Raw genomic sequence first — 19,264 nt, forward strand, 5'->3', positions numbered from 1 at the left:
AGCTGCCACATTAAAGATGTTTATCTCTCAGCATGTCATGTATGATTTTAACATGTTACAACATAATAATTGCTCCACATTATGTACTGCAGCTCCACAGCCACTCTCCCTGATGTGCTGTCTGCATTAGCACAGAAAAACACATCGCAATTATCACACAGCCTTTCTGTTGCGTGACGATGCTGTGTGTCTCCTAAAGGAACGTGTGTATTTTTACAGTAATCAGTCTTTCAAAAAGATTGAAGTGCTCTAATAGCACCCATGGGAAATACGCTCCGGCTGTAACTTCAATCATTGATCCAGACACTTGCTTTTCCATAATTAATTCCAATTCGTTGCACAAGCTCAAACATCAGATCACACACGGACAGTTTACCAATGCATCAGATTCAAGCGTACACTATATATAATAGGTGTCTTATTTCTCATTCTTTGCCTCGTGTGGTTTCCTAGCAGCTGAAAGCACGAGCATTCATTGATCGCTTCATACTGAGTGACCTGCCTTGTGTCAGTCAGAAACCTTTCCTGACTCTGTAATGAGACCTGCATCAATGTCGCTGATACGTAGCAGGGACCAGAAAATAAATGTATTTCTCCTGACACTCAACACAATATAATCATTTCACATGGCTGCTGTTAATCCTCTGCTAAACAAGGGGAATGTGATTGATTTCAAACCTATCGTATGAAAAACAGCAGATCCTTGAAAGCATGGAACAGATAGTATTACAGTATTATTATAGTTCAATTGTTCGTGTTGATAATCAATCAGTGAGTCAGACATTAGCACACGGTTATGAATAAGGGCCGGTTCTTGGTTTGGTGCTCCCTAAAGGCATAATTATCACACAATTTCCCAAATGAAGTAATGAGGAGGAATTATTTAACAATTGAGATAGAAATTACCTTTCTAGTATAAGAAAGGTAGGATGAAAAAGTGTAACAATAGCTTTCTTAGAGAAGTCAGGGAATATACTATAGGTTTAAACGTTTTTGGAATTTGCATTAAATGGGTGGATGCTTTTATGATATCTGAATGATGTCACTGATAAGATTCCAGAAATCGGTTTCAAAAATATGAATTGTATTAAACTAGTAAATCAGGTTGTTAAAATATATTTTTAAAGATATTAAATTAACTTTTGTCATTTGAATAAAAAAACTATTCCATGTCTTTTTTTTATCTCTGTAGTAAATTGTTTTGGTTTGATTTTAAGATCTTTTTCAGAAAGAGGTGTGAAACTGATATTATTATTTTTTTTGTGACAAACCTTTTGATTTTTTGCAGTCTTATCTTTATTGTTCTTATATTTAAAATTATTTTTTTATGTCGATGGTCCGGTCCCAAAAAGTACCACATTTTTTAAATTTTAAATATGAATTTTATTAGTATCTTGAAGCATTGGAGGGTGTTAAGAACACTAAGACAAAAACTGTGAGATATTGCAAATATTTTTTATTATTGTTAATACAGTTTTTTAGGTTGTGTCGTTTTTTTGAGTTTGGCACTTCCGGTTCCATTACCCCAACGGTTTGTTTAATGGGTTTTTGGTTAAATGCCTGAAAACAAACCAGGTCTGTGTTTGTCAAAAAATCTAAATATTTTAAAACTTTAAAGGTTTTTTAAAGCTTTACCCTGTCATAAAAATGGCCGCTGCTAAATGCCACACAAGGCTATCTGGGACAAATCTTTAAAAACGTGGCTGGGCATGCATTCACGCAGTAACACTTTGCCTATCAGGGAAAATGTTTTGATAACACTTTGACTGAAGTCATGGATGTTTCGCTCCTTTAACCCCATTACATCTCCTGGTGGCGGAGCGAGGGCAGGGATCACTCCCTGCCACCCCCTTCTGATGCCCTAGGTGTTATTCGAACCCCACACCCTATGCTTCCTCCTCAGCCACAGCCAAAAAACTACCCTCCTCTGCCTCCTCTGCCGGTTCTTAAATGGATTTTCGACACCCTGCTCCTGTACATCCGATGTCGCGTAGCAGGGGAACCTGGAAAGCCACCATGTGTCTTCATTGGGACCTCGGCGGGACATGTGGTGGCTTTCCAGCCAGCCTCTCTGCAGTCTTCTGCCAGGTCTGCATACTTGGCACGCTCCAGCTCATTGGCAGCCTCCATGCCCTCCTCCCGTGGGACAGTCAGCTCCACCAACAAGATGGTCTTGCATGGCTCAGACCACATAATCAGGTCTGGCCGGAGCAAAGTTTCTACAATCTCCCTGGGGAATTTGAGCTGCCTCCCCAGGTCGACCCTCATGCTCCACTCGCTGCCAGATGAGAGGACTCTAGATGTTGTTCTCTGGTGAGGGTGGTTGATGTTTTCTCAGCCCGCAAATTGCCCTGTCGACCTCTTCCTGGGCTTTGCACTTCCTCCCTGTTCGTAGGTTAGGGTCAGTTGCTCTCATCAGTTGGTCAGTGGATTCCCTCAGTTCCATTACCATCTGAGCCTTCTTCTGCTTGTATCCCAGGCCAATGGATCGCAGTGGCAGCTGTACCCTGTTCCTGCCGAAGAGGCCTTCGTCTGATAGGCGGACCCAGCCATTTCCTGATGAATGAGTTTGCCAGCCCATCCATCTTGTCTCCCACCGAGGAGGGCACTTCGCTCATCTTCAGAGGCCACATCACCCTTGGATACAGTATGAATTGGGATATCTATACTTTATACTTGCCAGGGAGGTGGCTCTGATTGATCCTGGCCAGGCCGTCTGCGAGCTGTTTCTTCACGGTTTCCCCCATCTGCCTATCAGAGAGGTCTGCTGTGTAGGCACAACCCAGGCTACAGACCGGTTGATTTGCCAGCAATGGGATTTCCTCACTGCCTGCGAAAAAGATGGTATTTTTGCTTCTAACCCCTTTCCTGAGGGACAGGCTGCGTGATTTTAACTTAATCAAAACAATCCAACTGTTTAATGATCTTACTTGGAATGCACAATAAAAAAACATAGTAAATGAAAAGTAACAAAACAAAGTTCTGTTTACGCAAATTAAGTCTACACATGAATGAACTGTCAAACTCATAACGTGATGCTATTTGCACACATTTATATTTCTACACAAGAGGTTGCATTGTTACAACAACGTTAGGTGTGATACTGTCAGCAATGTTGTTCTTAAAACCAAACGTAACACTTACATGCGTACAGTATGTTGAACAAAAAATCTGGAGTTGCGTTGTGGCGTCTATGAACGCTTTTAGACTATCACATTATACTGTAGCGCAGCTGTAGATAGATCGGCTGTGCAAAACATTACAAGGCAGTTCGACTTCAGCTCCATGCTTTAATTAGCACATTTAACGTTAGGGGAGTGACAGGTGAAGTGACACACAACTAGTTGTCCAGTTCGATCCCTTTTACACATCACGGCTTTTTCAAGGGGCATCATTCCTTTTAAGGCAAACCAACCAGCACGCCTTTACCTGTTGCTTAGTGACGTTGTGTTGAAGTACGTCAGAAATGCGCAGTAGAGATTCTTCATAATTTGACTACATCTAATATTGATTCGTGAGTTCTGCACAGCATTCAAAATATAACCTGCAAACTTGATTTGCAGGTGATTCTCATAATTTCATTCACTGCGACCCCATCCCAAGACTCACAGACCCCTCCTCACCCCCCATGTTAAATAACTCATTGGATCTACACAAATCAGAACAATGACCAATTTTGGATCCCAAAATGTGAATTTGCCGAAAGGTGACAAGTTGGCATCCCAGCAATTAATACAAGTCACTAGAGGTCCCCAGGTAATACTAATCTCGTGCGAATAGTCCTCCGGGCACATCAAGCGATCTCCAACAAAGCAATAGTGGTGCATAGTACACATTTTTTTTACACACATAACATTGCTCCGCCATTCCTATCGGATACAATATTGATGGCACAGCACTGCTTTATAATTTTAGTCTCGCCACAAATCCAGTGCCTTGTTCACAAAGGAATCCTCAGAGAAATTAAACAAACAAACGCTCCATGTTTTCTCCACATGAGCTGTATTGTCTTTAAAAATTAACTTTTACCACGCATCCGAAGGAAGGTAATGCAGTAATTGTATTCTTCCAAAACCAGGATGGCACAATATTTAGCTATCTTTAACGGCATGTTTGTTTATTGCTCGGCCATCTGGTTCCGCGCCACTTGTGTTACTTCAGAATGGTCATGCGCGAACCAGTGGGCGTGGCTAGAGAAGTAGTGGTTGATATTCTTTCTGTGAAGGTGGTGTTCAACCTATCAATGTCATCATAGATAGGTGCATTTTCCAGAACCTGCCATTCGCATGGCCTGGTGTACCAGGGCGTTTTCAGTTCTGACACTTACATGAAATTTAATTCAAGCCTCCTTTAATTTCTTTGTATTAAACAATACTACCAAAAAAATGAATATCAAACCCGTACTCGTTATCAAATATCAAACTCGTAATGACACATCGATGCCAATGGCTGATACATCACGTGACATACATAGAGCCCTATTATTTCCGCAATGCGGAAAACGTGGACTGTATTGAGGAATCCAGGCATAAAAACTGAATTTGCTATACATCACGGAATGGCACTGAATCTGGCAAATGTATTATTTCCTAACAAGAAATTAGCGCTGAACCGCTAAGACCTAACGTAACAGCTAACGAAATATTCAGATACTGTTTAAATATGTATTCTGCTTATTTTGTGTGACTGTGTGTGAAAGAGTGGTGCGGTTGTGTGTACTGAACCTGAACGCATTGTGCTTGTGAAGCTTTCAGAGCCAGTGTTTCAATGCACGAGGACACAAATACATAAACAAACAACATTTTCAGTGATCTGTCAAAATAAAGGCCGTTTAACAAACAAACGCTCTTTGTGGCGTCCCGTCAATACAAAGGTCCGGTTGACCTGTACAAGTTATAATACACTCACATTTTACCACACCAACCCCCTTGAATTTTTTATAATTCCACCACAGAGTATATTGTTTACTTAAGCAAACTGAAGTAAATGTGCTAGTAAAATTGTGCTTCTTATCATATTTTTTTTTAACTTCATTTAAAAATAGTACTTAAATTTAAGTATACCCAAAAACAAAAGAAAAAAAGATGAACCAGTAAGACACTGGTTTAATAACATCAATGTACATTATACAGGCATCGGTTATAGATATCAGTTTCGGCGAGTATCAGAAAAAATATATCGGTACTCATACTCTGCCTTTAGAAAATGGTATCGGTGCGTCCCTTATCAAAAGCACACAAAACACATTAAACGAAATGTAAAAAAAAAATTGTTCTATAATATTAGTACAGTGTTGTGTTTAAAATGAAGAAAGAAAGAATTTGGACAATTTTTCATTGTACAACATGTCCACTGTACAAATAATATTGTTTGTATGTGTCAAATCTATTTAGATCTTTCCACATTTTTGGGGTCACTGTACATCTGAATTCAGCCTTTAAAGAAAGCTTAATCAAAATCTTGGAACTAGGAACATCTTTCTTTATCGCAGGGTTCAATACCATTGGAGGAGGGATTATTACTATATTTGAGTGCAACTTCGGCCTGTCCCAACATCGTCTCCTTTTGGATTGGTTCGAGCAGCCAAAACATTATGCTCTGAGCCTGGAGCATCCTGTTCTGCGCGAAGATCTTGTAGAGTTCTCCAATTGCAGCGATACAGACGAGGAGATGGCCATGGGCATTATCCTGCAGCTGTCTAATGCTCTGAAACACTGCAAGATCAGAGGAGTCCGGCACAGAGATGTCAAACCTGAAAACATCCTCGTCCAGACGGACATGTGTGAAGTCAAGCTGCTAGATTTCGGCTGGAGATTTGGAGATTTTCTAATGAGCAACTACAAAAACTTTGCAGGTTGTTGTCGGCGTAGTCCTTAAGAAAATACCGCAGCGTTTTTAAGTAAAAGTTTGATACCTCCAGGTTTTTTGGTCTAGGACTTTTTTTTACTTTCTTCCATTTTGATCTCTCAGGAACTATCATCTATGCTCCACCCGAGTTGTTTCACTTCAGGAGGTACCATGTAGGCATAACACTGTTTTAAAGTCTGTCCGGTTCTTTCCCGTTTCTTTCCCGGATTTCCACTCTAAAGGCAAGAGACTTAACAAGGGAGTGATTTGCTTTTCTGTATTGTTGAAGAGAAGGACTATATGTTTTGTTTAACAGAATGTTGACACCTGCTCCAATGGTGTCTTGATAAAAAATCTGATAATCTGCCCAGTTTGGAGGAGATTGAGCATCATCCCTGGTTTCAGTGAACAGGTAACCTATACAATTATTTGCATATATCATCTTGGATACTTAACTTTGATTTGTTTTAAAGTACTCAAGAGTTTTATCTATATGTTATTATTATTATTTTTGTAAGCACAGAATACTCTTAAGTCTTGTTTTCTATATTCTTAAAACAGTTGTTTTCAATTATCTATGTAGAATTATCTGGATGGTCTTCTTCAGGATGAGAGAGAGAGTCATATCATATTATAGAGTCAGAATGATGATAATCCCTTGGAAAAAAAATAAACTCAGCATTAACATCCGAGCAGCTTCGTCGCATCTCTTCCCAATGTCCTTGATGATTTTTCTCCAGTTGCCTGACTTCACCCTAACCTGTATTTGTCCCTCATTATCAGGTTCTGCAGAACCTCGCAGAAAGACCACAACACTCTGGAAAGAAAGGGAGATGTGGGGAAAGTTCCAAAATCACGCATCCAGAAGACGCATGCCAAGAAAGGATTTCAAATTATGGGGTGACCTGGCGTCACACTGCAGTTCAGAGCGGCTGCCATCATATTCTACTGTACATGCCCAAGAGGAGGAAATTGCCACAGTGTTTGCACGGACCCACATATCTGATGGATTGTAGGTAAATCGTTCTCTCCCCTTTTTCTTGATCAGCTAATAGGATTTTTCTGGAATTTATGTCAGCAGAACCAAAAAGCAACAGTACAGTTTTCACCCTCAAAGGTTTCACTCTAACAGAGAAAACGTCTGTAAGTTCCTTGTCATTGTTTTTTGCTCTGCAGGTTGCCGTTAAATACGTGTCTAAAGAGTTATCTGAAAAGATGAAGTTTAGGGTCATCTGGACGGTCATCCTAAGGACGAGAAATCAACATTAGAGATCATATTAGCACTCATCTTGATTAAATCTTTTGACAATGATTTTACTCTAGTATACTTGTTAATACATATGGCATAATGCATATTTTCAGGATCTCCAATTTTGTATTACCACACAGAATAGTACCACCGCATGGCAACAGCTGGAGGTTGGCATAATGGCAGGTTGCACAATTACACCACTGGCTTTCACAATGGCAATGGAAATGATAATCCGGGCATCGCGTTGGGTGGTTGGAGGAGAGCCACCAAATCAATAATACAGCTCTTCCTGGGAAGCTGAAACTCTGGTACTTCCACTTTGGCTTGTTGCCACGCCTGATGTGGCCAATATCAATGTATGAGCTAATGATGTCTCCCCTCAATAACCTGGAGAGATTGGTGAGTACTCAAGTTAGGAAATGGCTTGGGCTACCATGATGCCTTAGCAACATAGGGTTGTACGGGAATGGAGCTCCCTCTCTTCCCCTCTCAAGCCTTGTGGAGGAATATAAATGCGCCAAAACAAGGTTAGAGATGATGCTTAAAGAATCCTGTGATCCCTGTGTAAGAGATGCTGCTCCAACTGTAGCGACAGGAAGGCAATGGAACCCAACAACAGCCATAGGAGATGCAAAGGCAGCCCTCAGACATAAGGACATAGTGGGACAGTACAATGGCAAAGGGGGACTTAGTTTGGCATCAACCACACCCACGTGGCGAAAAGCGACACCGAAGGAAGAGCGTCTCCTGGTAATTGAGGAAATTAGGCGTCAAGATGAAGTAGATGTGCTGGAGCGGTCTCTCAAGCCCAGCAAGGCCTTTGGATGAGGCATTGAACGGTGCAAAATCACTTGGAGTGAGTTGTGGAGTATGGAAACTAACAGGTTAAGTTTTATCATAAGAGCGACATATGATGTGCTGCCCTCACCAACAAATCTGCATGTTTGGTATGGACAGGATCCAGCCTGCAGCTCCAGCAAACCTCAAACATATTCTTGTGGGTTGTAAGACTATCTCGACACAGGGGAGATACACATGGCACAAAAGTGCTTGACTGCACGAGTAGAGACCAAGAGAGTGGCAGCAAATGCCATCCCCCAAAACAACAAAAAATGACTCGCTAAATAGGCAACTCTTTATTCGTGAGGGGCAGAAACCCTGGGCCAAGCTCTTAACCCCAGATACTGGTCTGCCGAGTATTGCCAGGGATTGAGAAATGCGAGTTGATTTAAACCACAGACTTACAATCCCCTTCGCAGCGACCAACATGCGGCCGGACATGGTTCTTTGGTCCAGCTCCAGTAGGACAGTCCTCATAGTTGAGTTGACATACCTTGGGAAGAGGCCATTAACTGAGCGTTTGAAAGAAAGAATCACTGGTGTGCCAATTTGGCACTGGAGGCCAAAGAACAGGGATGGACAGCAAAAGTGTTCATGGTGTAAGTGGGCTGCATGGGCTTTGTTTCCCATTCTCACTTCAAGGCTGCTTAAGAAAGTGGGGATCATAGGACAGGCCTAAAAGAAGGTGGTCAGAACTTGCCACTGTTGCAGAGAGAAGCAGCAACTGGCTGTGGTTGAAACGGATGGATGCAATATGGGCTGCCAAGTGACCACGTAATAAAATGGTGTTGTGTTGAATTGTTATGCCATACGGGACCAGGGGCAGTGAGCTTGCATTATCAACTCAAGAGATGTCTCTCTGATAAGGGCAAGGAAAGAAAGTATGCTATGTAATTCTATAATAATTTATGCCCAAACACAGAGATACCTACCCGACGAACCAGTGAAAACTCAGACCTCCTTTCCTCTATTCATATTCTTGACTGCTTCCCCATGCATAAAGGGTGGGAAATTTATCAAATTAAACTGTGCTGAAATTGTGGGATTATAACACCTAGTAGATATATCTCTCTTATGCTATTTTATATTATAAATGTAAATACTAGCATCATTTGTAACCCCTTATCCTCCGACTGATTATACCAGGCTAGAGTTTCTGATAAGGGCCTAGGTTGATTTTCCCTTTATGATCCTTTTTGTCTACCTACTAAAATGAGTTAGCTTCCCCTAAATTACCAAACTGTCCCTTTACCATAAACCGGAGGTCATTCTCTGAAACACTTTCAACAGGACAATAACACACAATTACAACAGAATATGTAAACAAGTAAATCTATTGTCTTCACAGATTAAGTCAGGTATGTATGATTAAGACAATAATACAATTTTGTTATATGTGTGCATGTGTTACAAGGTAAATGAAATAAAACATTTTATTTAGATTTCAGAAAAAATAAATAAAGCAATAATAGTTTCATAAACAGAAATAGAATAGAATAAAGTTGAAGTATTTTATTGTTATCTTAGACTTTTGTGCGAGTGCAAAAATGAAAAAGGTGATTAAATGAATAAGTTTAGTTATATTTTATTATTTATACTTATTTTCAGTCACAGAGTTCTTCAATTTAAGAGTTATTTGGGCAAGAGAAGATTCTGTAATTTAATACTGGTTGCAGAGCTGTATTTAGGGAAATTGTAATGTTCAATAATTTATGTAATGATAATAAAAAAAATATGAAAAAATGTGTATTGAAGAAAAGTTAATGCTTTTTTATATACTGTCAATTCTAGTTTGTGGATATAAAACCGGAATCGGCAAAAATCGGAATCAGCAGGTTCACTTATAATAAAATCGGAAATCAGAATCGGCAAAGAAATTTGCAATCGGTGCATCTCTACTTCTAGCCTTTCAGCCCCATTATACTTCCAAATAACCACAAGTGACTCAATGTCCTTAATCTCTGAACAACACGGTTAAATACTACAAACTCTTCAAAGATCTCACAATATACCCAAAAAACATAAGAAAATCAAGTTTTACCTCATTAACGTGACACTTTTGCATTCACAATCACATACCCTACAACTCATTTACACATCCCGGTCCCACCCCGTTGCAGGGCTGATTCGATGCTAGTATATTATATATCCACTAAGAACATTTTGGGTTGTGTGTAGTCATGAGTTCATTGTGTAAGACAACATGGCAGACACAATGTTTACAGAGGCATACAGTTTAAATTAAACATAAATAGTTTGGTACATTTTCAACAGCACTGTGTTTATTAATAAAATAAAATATTCAAAACACACAAACTTTACAGTCAGATACCTTTTAGTGCAGTCAGGGGAGACAAAATACTCGAAATAGAAAAAAGAATTATAAGAAAACAGAAAAATTATGTATAGAATACATCATGATTGCAATATTTTCATAAGATGTAAATTAGTGTTACTTCTAAAATATTTGTCTGTATATGACTGTAATTCACAGAACTATTAAGTGTGTTTATGTTATGTTTATGCATCAAATTTAAACCTTTTCATGCACACGTATGAGAAATAGCTGTCATTTTATACAAAGTATTTATTGTATTTACTTAAGACTTGATAAAATGTTGTCTGATAAGATACTTTTTTTCTGTTTTAAATTTACAATTAGGGGGGCACGGTGGCTTAGTGGTTAGCACGTTCGCCTCACACCTCCAGGGTTGGGTGTTCGATGTTCTCCCCGTGCCTCGGGGGTTTCCTCCGGGTACTCCAGTTTCCTCCCCTGGTCCAAAGACATGCATGGTAGGTTGATTGGCATCTCTGGAAAAATTGTCCGTAGTGCGTGAGTGAATGAGTGAGTGTGTGTGCCCTGCGATGGGTTGGCACTCCATCCAGGGTGTATCCTGCCTTGATGCCCGATGACTCCTGAGATGGCACAGGCTCCCCGTGACCCGCGGTAGTTCGGATAAGCGGTAGTTCGGATAAGCAGTATGGAATGGAATGGAATGGAATTTTTTTTTACAATTATATTTATATATGTAATGTTCAAGTGACTACATTATTCTATAAACATTATTATTTTTATGTTCAAATGTGTCATGATCTCACCTTCCTAGCAGCTGTATCTTGTTCTGGCCGACAGGATCATGACAGCCTCATTTCTTGGTTTGCTTTGAAAGCACATGGCCATTGATTGTGCCTTGTGCTTCCCGTCCTGTGTCTTAGCCCCGCCCCCTTGTTCCTTATTCCTTATCCCATTATCAGTTCACTCCCTTCACCTGTTGCCCTCGTTATGCCTCTTTTGTTCCTCTCCTATTTAATGCCCTTTTGTTCACCTTCCTGTGCTGTATCGTTTGTCTTTATCTCTGTATTTTCCTTCTGCCCCTGGTTAAGTTAAGTTAAGTTAAGTTAAGTTAAGTTAAGTTAAGTTAAGGTAAAGTATTTTGTTCTTGTTTTCCCCCTCAAAGATTTTTGAGTTATGTTTTGTCCTGTCAATAAAATGTCTTCTGTTGAGAGCTGTCGGCACTTGGGTTCTGTTTCATGTTAGTCTCCTGACAGAACAATCCAGCCAAAGAAGAACCCAGCATTCAGCTCACTGGGCACCTCTCTAGTGTGGATCTCCCCGGGGTCCCCTCCAGGGTTGATCTCCTCACGGTCCCTCTCAAGGGTCAGGGCCGTCGGGGTCCCCAACAAGGTTCGATGCCACTGGGTTCCCCCAGGGGTTGATGTTAATGGGATCCCCTTCAGGGTCGATCCCCCAGGATCCTGATCACTCTGACCCTCTCTGTGGCCCTCCCTACGTCTGTTCCTGTCTCTGGGCCACCAGTGTCTGTTCTTGTCTGCGGGCCCCCCAGGGGATGTTCCTGGGCACGGGCCTTCTGGTGTCTATTCCTGTCTACAAAACCTCCCGAGTGTGCTCCTGTTTGCGGCCCCCAAGTGTATATTCCTGTCTGTAGGGCCCCACAGGGGATTTTCCTGGGCGCGGGCCTTCTGGTCTCTGTTTGGTGTCTTCTGGCCTTCTATTGTCTGTGGCCTTGCTGAGTGTGTTCCTGTCTGTGGGCCCTCCAGGGGATGTTGGGATCCCTTGGATACACTTATGCACATTACGTATACAAATGACTTAATGTATGATATACTGTATTTTGTACTTGCAGTAAGACAGCTATTATGCAGAAAGCACATTTTTTTGCAAATTTTTACAAATGGAGTTAACAAAATATCAGGCCGAATTAAAAGCTATCTTTGCAGCACTCTGCTGTTCCTCAAGGTCAAGAAAGTGTAAAAGAGAATTAAATTACATTGAAGGTTTCAACAATGTTAATACCCGATGGTATTAAGTGTTCTCTTTATTCTCAGCGGGTATTGAGTGGAAATTTATGTCACTTTTAACATATCTGTATATCTCAGGAGAAATGATACAGGTCAGAGGAGGTCAGTGAAGGGTCACGACACCCACTACAATTTCAAAATCAAAATTCATCTGAAAATGTGAGCTTAGGAGAAGCATTTTATTGGCTTTCTAGAAACCACAAACTAGAAATAAGTCTTATGAATGGGTTTCAAGCTGCAGCCAGTGATGTATAACATCATGATTGAATATTAAAGCACTTCTTGTTTCAATTAAATTATTTGTTATTAGTGTTTCTTAAGAGAACACACTGCTTTAAAGGTTGGACAGAAAAAAGATCTTGTCTGCCTAGAAACACACATCTGCCCTGTTCATTCCTACCGCATTAGTACAGTAAAGAGATGACCTTGATTCTGAATGAGCAATACATGTTAAGAACTGATTTACAACACCTGTGAAACTGAAGCTAGAAAACAGACAAGCAAACTGACGTTAACCTTGTCACAACAATGCTGTTGATATCTGACTATTTTTGTAAATTATTTTTGTCACCGCTTTTGTACTGCAAACCTTAGTTTTCTTTGCAGTAGGCTATTTAAAGTCTGAAAAAATACAGAGCATCTTTTCTGATATTTTCACTTGTTTCTCCAGTAATTAATTTTCTGCCAGTAAATGCAAATAGAAACATTTTTCCTATTTGAAATTTGGGATGAAATATTGTTAGTAGTTCACAAAGTGAAACAAAAACGATAATTTTCCCTAAACACAGTAAATTCGGAAAAACAGAAAATAATTTTGAAATGGTCTCTTTTCATAATTTACACTGTAACTAATACTAAATGAATGGTGTGTCTATTTACACCTTTTTTGCACACATTTAAGACATTACATTCAAATAGAAAGACCAGGGATGCCTCAGTGTGTATGAATTCTTTAATACTTGTGCTGCATTATTTAATTCTGATTTACAAGCAATGAGTCATTTTGCTATGGAAACAGATAATAGAGCACAGAGTAATATCTGACTATTGCAGATAATACACCGGTGAGTACAAGTCTCAGAGTGCAAGATGAGTGTAGAACAAATAAACAACTTGTAGTAAAAAACATATATTGTGCGCATGCGTGGTGAGATCACTAAAATTTCATGAAACTTGTATGGAGTTTAATCATAAAAATGTTCAGACAGGCAAGATTATTAAGCAGTACATGAAACACTGTGTCCTCCATATTTTGTAAGTCCCTAAATCCCATTTCAAAGCTCTCTTATGAAGAATACGTATTGCTTTGAGTGTTGCATACAAGACTTGAAAGTTCTAAAGCCATGCATTAAAAAAACTTTCACTTGATGTACCAGAAAATGTTTTCCTCAGTTTGCAAAGATGATCATGTGCTGTGCGTGACACGTGTATATTTGAAAATTTGGTTTTGGATAATCAATGAGTGTGACAGGAGTCAAGTCATTCAGACAGATCTTAAAATACATCAGTATGATTGTTTTGTCTCAAGATGCACACGATAATGTTATTTTGTAAAGTATGTTTTAAAAAATAACTTGAATATCCTAATTTAAGGCATATTCCTGGTTTAAGATAATCCCTGTCTGGGAAACTGCCCCCAAAACATCAGTGGTCAAGATAGTGTAAAAGCTTTAAATCTTTGCACCACTAAACCATGCAGACCCATTTTAACACGTTTCCAAGTAATCATGTAAAAAGTAAGTGTTAACTGAGAAAGTTTTTCGAGGGATTTCTCCAAAATATTCACTTTCACATCATTTAAGCTGTTTGAAACCTAGGTGCATCTTTGAGCCGCGGTAGCCATGGAGACTGCAGAGTCCACTGATGTACACTCAATCCAGCTTCAGCATAGTACTTCGAGAGGGAGCTTTATGTGTCAAGAATATACTCATGAGAGACTTTTTATGATAGCGACACATATTCATTTTGTTCACTTACTTTTTACATTTGGTCCACTGCAAAGGCTGGCAACATGTTTTATGGCTGTAATATCAGTCCAATCAAAGTACACATATTAATAATGATAATATATTTTTTAATATAAAAATATATCAAATGTGGTCTATTTCTCTAAATTAGACCTTTGGTTCTACAGACATGTTTATTGATATACTATAGACCAATTGCCTCTTTCGTTTATGTTAATGCCATAAACAATCAATGTTATTCTATGTCATAGTTATAATACAACCTATATGCTTTTTACTCAAAGTTTCATTAAGTTCGTTTTAGACAAAGAGATGTTTAAAAGCATGTGTGATTTCCTCTTCCATGACAAATGTTAATATTCTTTTATTTCCATATTAAAACTGCAAATCAACAGTTCTTGATATCACTTCACATTCATGAAAGGCCCTGCTTATTGTTAGCTGAATTGTACTCATTGTATGAAAAAAAATGTAAACAAAAATATTCCGTTTGGGACTTCTCACTAAAAGAAATCACATTTCAAAGGGGCCATAACACACGGAGTTGCTGCCATTCTCATATTAATCTTGAGTGCCTATAGAGTAGGTCGTACTCTTCGGACAGTAATTAGTTTGATCACGTTTATAAAAGAAAGATACAGCTTTATGATTGTTTCCGAAAACTTTCGGCGCGTGCGGGGGGGGGGAGGGGTAGGCTGAACCAAAGCCTGTGAACAAAACACAGACATCAGTTTCACTCACCGCATGCAGTTCATGTCCGGCATCTTTTAGCGCTGGGACGGCTCCATATATCAGTTTCAAATGATCTCCAAATCCAGCGTTTTATCCACAGTTTATATAACATTCATCACCCAAATGAAGTGAACAAACAAACACCTGAACTTCGTGAGCGTATGCTCTCTTTCCTGCACTCAAAGTGAAAGTGGCGTCTGCGCATGCTTCTCTCCATGCTGCCGCGTGAACGTGCGTACTTTCCGGGAGAATTGTCCAATAAGGGACTAGGAAAAATGATTACAAAACAGTTTTATATGTTGGAAAAAAACTTTCCGAAACCTGTACGATTGCCGGGGGAGTGTATTGAGAACAGAAATACTACGTAATACGCACGACACGTTTCGACCATGTTAAGCATGAGAAGACAGCACGTTTAACATTGTAAAGAAGTCAGAATGCATGACACATCGTTGCAGCACCCCTTCAAAGCCCACCCCCCCAAGCACTAATAAACTGTCACATTCAATGGCTTTCAAATATAACTTTTTTGTCGCTACATCACTGTTTAACTTCCACATCTTTGTTTTGTGAGCTCAATAGGAAAACTCAATATCCGTTGGTCAAGGTTCTCGCAAAATGGACACAACTTGTATAGCACAACACAATCACGTTGACACAGCCGCGGGGATCAAGAGGACTTGGCCGAAAGCACATTATCACAGCCACAGCGGACTGCAGTCATCTTTAATCAGAGGTGTGAACCACAGCCGCGGATCAGGATGTGATGAGTGAGGACCTTCAAACGTTCACCTGCCAGCTTTGATCACCGGTGCCAAAGTTGAGAAAAACACCACGAATGATACGCCGGAGATGTGCAGTCTGCTAATTAAAGTCTTTCTGTTTTTATTTAGTTCTCCTGGCTTGTTTTAGATACTGCAGCAGAACACCCTAATGATCTTTCCCTTTCAATTAAGCAGCTTTGTGTCTTTTTAAGTTCGTGTCTAACACAGTGTTCCAGAATTAATTACGAATCCAATATGACAGACAGAGTTTAATCAGCCAGGATCCTGAAGGTACTTTCAAGAACCTGAAGAAACAATTAAACGAACCGGCACACAAAAGACCTCGAAGAAAACAAAACAAGAACCGAACATACGTTACCGTGGGCTAAGCTTTCAAAACTAAACGTAAATTTACATTTTTTCTTATTTGTCTGAAGTAGCGACCGATCTACAATGCAGTCATCCTTCTCCATTCAGCTGCGAGATGACAAAATAATGGGGCTGCATTTCTCGGAGGATCTCTAAGAAGTGCCATCTACAAAAGAGGCCCTCCAATGCTGTTCAGAGGAAACACGCAGAGCTATCAGATCAGAATCAATACAGACCTTCTGGACAGACACACAGACCTGCTTGTGTTTTCATATTTACATTACACAAAATAAAATCAGAGGATTAAGGTTAACTGAAGTCGGGGTAAGTTGCAGAAACTGTTGCATGATTGTGGAGCCTCGTTGGGTCTAGATCCCGGCAAAGCTGTTGAAAATGTTGGAGAACAACAGCGCCATCATCGGTTTAGTCTGTTTAATAATATGGCAAGCCACATAAACTTTCATTTCATTAAGCCAACAAATCTAATTATTAAAAATGCATCTAAAACTCCCTAAAACAGTGATTCTCAAAAGGGAGACCCCAACTGACTTTTAAGGGGGATAGAATTAGACAAAATAAGCCATCATTGGTTCAGTCTGTTAAATAATATGGCACCCCCTTTTGAGAATCACTTCAAATAAGCTTTGAAATACATTTTTAAAAACGACATTTTTCTTATTATTTGGCCATTTTTATAATGAGGAAACACATATTCACTTAACGACAAGCTCTAAAATATTTTATGTCATTTTATATAGTTTTTGTGAGTAGGAGCCTTATTGTTGAATAAAATGGGGGGCCTTGTCAAAAAGCTTAGAACCCCTACACAAATTAATAAGACACAAAGGAACAATGCATATATTTTATTACATGTCTTTATTGTCCAAAGTACCATAAACTGATAACTGTACAACTCTGCGAACTGAAGCAGAACCAGGGCACTAAATATCCAAATGTGGTTGCTGGTTGTAGTTGAAGACACAGAGAAAAATGTACATATTTACAAAAAGACTTGAAGTGTGGCGATGCTCGCCGCATAGGAAACAAACAAAAAAAGTTCTTAAAAACATAATGCATGTCCATGGTACTAGACGCGTGGGGTGAGGAGAGCAGACAGTGAATCGGAGATGAGCGTGGTCAGAAAGGCACTCTGTGATGTCTATATACAGGAAATCCATCGTTCGGTGAAACGAGCTCACGTCCAGGCTATTCACAGTAGTTCAGACTTTACATCCCCGCTGAAAAGCACTGTGACAGTTACGGGAAAATCAAGACGATTCGAAGGAACATGAGAAATGTTTGACATTCTGCAGTGAGTACCCATATTGTTCAAGTGGATGGAGGACTGACATGGTTCAAACTGAACGAGGGAAAAACGAGATAAAAAAAATAAAATGACACAACAACTTAAAATGGGGATTTATTTTAAAATATCTGCTAACACAGGAAGATGGGATGCCAGTACAACAAGAAGCGTTCTAACATTATAACAGCACCACGTCTGGTCGTCGCCAGCCCGTTCCTAGCGGTCAGTACACATCGCAGATCAGCACCGGCGTACGTTACAACACACAACCTGAAAGCGTTGCGTTGTAATCGTGGAGCTTCATTTACGTTATCCGCAAATGGATTTTATTCAACTCCTAAGATATTTTGTTCTCTTTGGTGTTTCATGATCTCAATGCAGACCATGTTCGGCTAAATTGACCACGAAACCATTCATATTCGCCAGGCACCAGAATTAGCCATGTTAAGCTAAAATGCTACAATTCTCTATTTGTATCTTTTACTGAAATACATTAAGGTAAGTGTAAACATGATTGTTATGTCATCCAATGGCACTCTATATGGACCCCGGGAACACACGCACGTGCGCTCATACAACCCCAACCACGTACACATTCACTCGTCCTACCATGTCCCCTCTAAGCTGATCCAAAATGACTCAATTCATCCTCACGTGTTATGGATACAAACTACATGCCTATATATCTTTTAGTAACATTGGTATGCTCTGTTCGTTCACCTGCACGGGTAATTTCATCCCTTTCACGTGTGAAGAGGTGAGGGAGTATTATGCAAGTTGTGACATCACACAGATAACGATGTGACCGAGCAACAAGTTCAAAGCCACAGAGGGGCCGTGCATCGGCGAACAGGACCTGCGCTCAAAGCTAATCTCTCTCTCTCGTTTGACATCAATGCACAACGCAGCGGCGCGTCTCGATTACGTGCCTAACTTATTAAAAACCGGTTGTATGAGTTAAAAGCACTTGGTAAAGCGTGAGCTATGGTTTCTGCCATTCTGGTCTCAAACTGCCTCCTCGAGTCTCGTAAAAAAAACTTCTCGGGCTGATGCCCGCAGCTTTGATACAGGTGTTTTTTTTGTCCTTTTTTTAAATATTTAAATAGATATAAAACTTTCTCTTTTTGCTTTTAAACAGACAGTCTGTACACATCTGGTACCAGTACATATAAAATTACAAGAGTTGTTAAATTAGAAAGGATATGTTCCTTCTGATACGTCATATCAAAAATATGCAGCTTTAGTAAACATATTCATAGTACTTTTTTCTAGTCTAACTTTACATTGCTACATTACATTACATTTCAGAGTTAGAAATATACCAAAGGTGAGAGAACACCGTCTCGCTTTTCCCCCTCTGTGAGTCCAAAGGCTCTCGGCACAATGCAGTGATGTTAAGCTGAGCAGCTGTTGTGCAGAGGTTGAAGCCTTAGAGTAAATAGTGTACTTTCCACTCTCTCCTGCACGTCCATACACCCTCTCAGCACCTCCACACCGCTCCCTCCCGTAACTCCACAACTCCAGAGCACCTCCTTTCTCCCTCTCTTCTCTCCTTTCAGTTTCCGCCTTGTTTCAGTCAATCTTCTCGACTTTTCCGATGATCTTCTCCTCAAAGATGGGCAGAATGGCTTCATCCTCACGCACCTCCTCGAACACCACTCCGCAGTCAAACTCGTCGCTTACTTTCTTGAAATAATACCTGTGGTGGTGAGGGACAGAGAGTGAAGGTGAATTGTACTTGTGAGATCTCAGATGGGATTAAAAGTAAATACGGTAAATCTGTTATCTTGTCTCAAAGATATGAACAGGGATCAACAATAGACTTTTCTCCAAGAAGTTCAGACGTTTTCTTTGCTCTGTCAGCAAT

At 39.9% G+C, this 19,264-nt stretch overlaps 1 protein-coding gene across 6 annotated transcripts in view; it reads right to left on the reverse strand.

Annotated features, from left to right (window-relative positions):
• Window positions 1-16,948: 16,948 nt before the first annotated feature.
• The window catches only part of axin1 (axin 1), a 35,525-nt gene continuing 33,209 nt past the window's right edge, over window positions 16,949-19,264 (reverse strand). For all 6 annotated transcript variants that reach the window (XM_056752692.1, XM_056752694.1, XM_056752690.1 and 3 more), the window contains one exon: window positions 16,949-19,096. In XM_056752692.1, the coding sequence (XP_056608670.1) occupies window positions 18,970-19,096 (127 nt within the window). In that variant the 3' untranslated portion in view covers window positions 16,949-18,969. The remainder of the gene's footprint in view (window positions 19,097-19,264) is intronic.

This window comes from Triplophysa dalaica, chromosome 7, assembly GCF_015846415.1.
Source record: "Triplophysa dalaica isolate WHDGS20190420 chromosome 7, ASM1584641v1, whole genome shotgun sequence".
Lineage (NCBI taxonomy): Eukaryota > Metazoa > Chordata > Actinopteri > Cypriniformes > Nemacheilidae > Triplophysa > Triplophysa dalaica.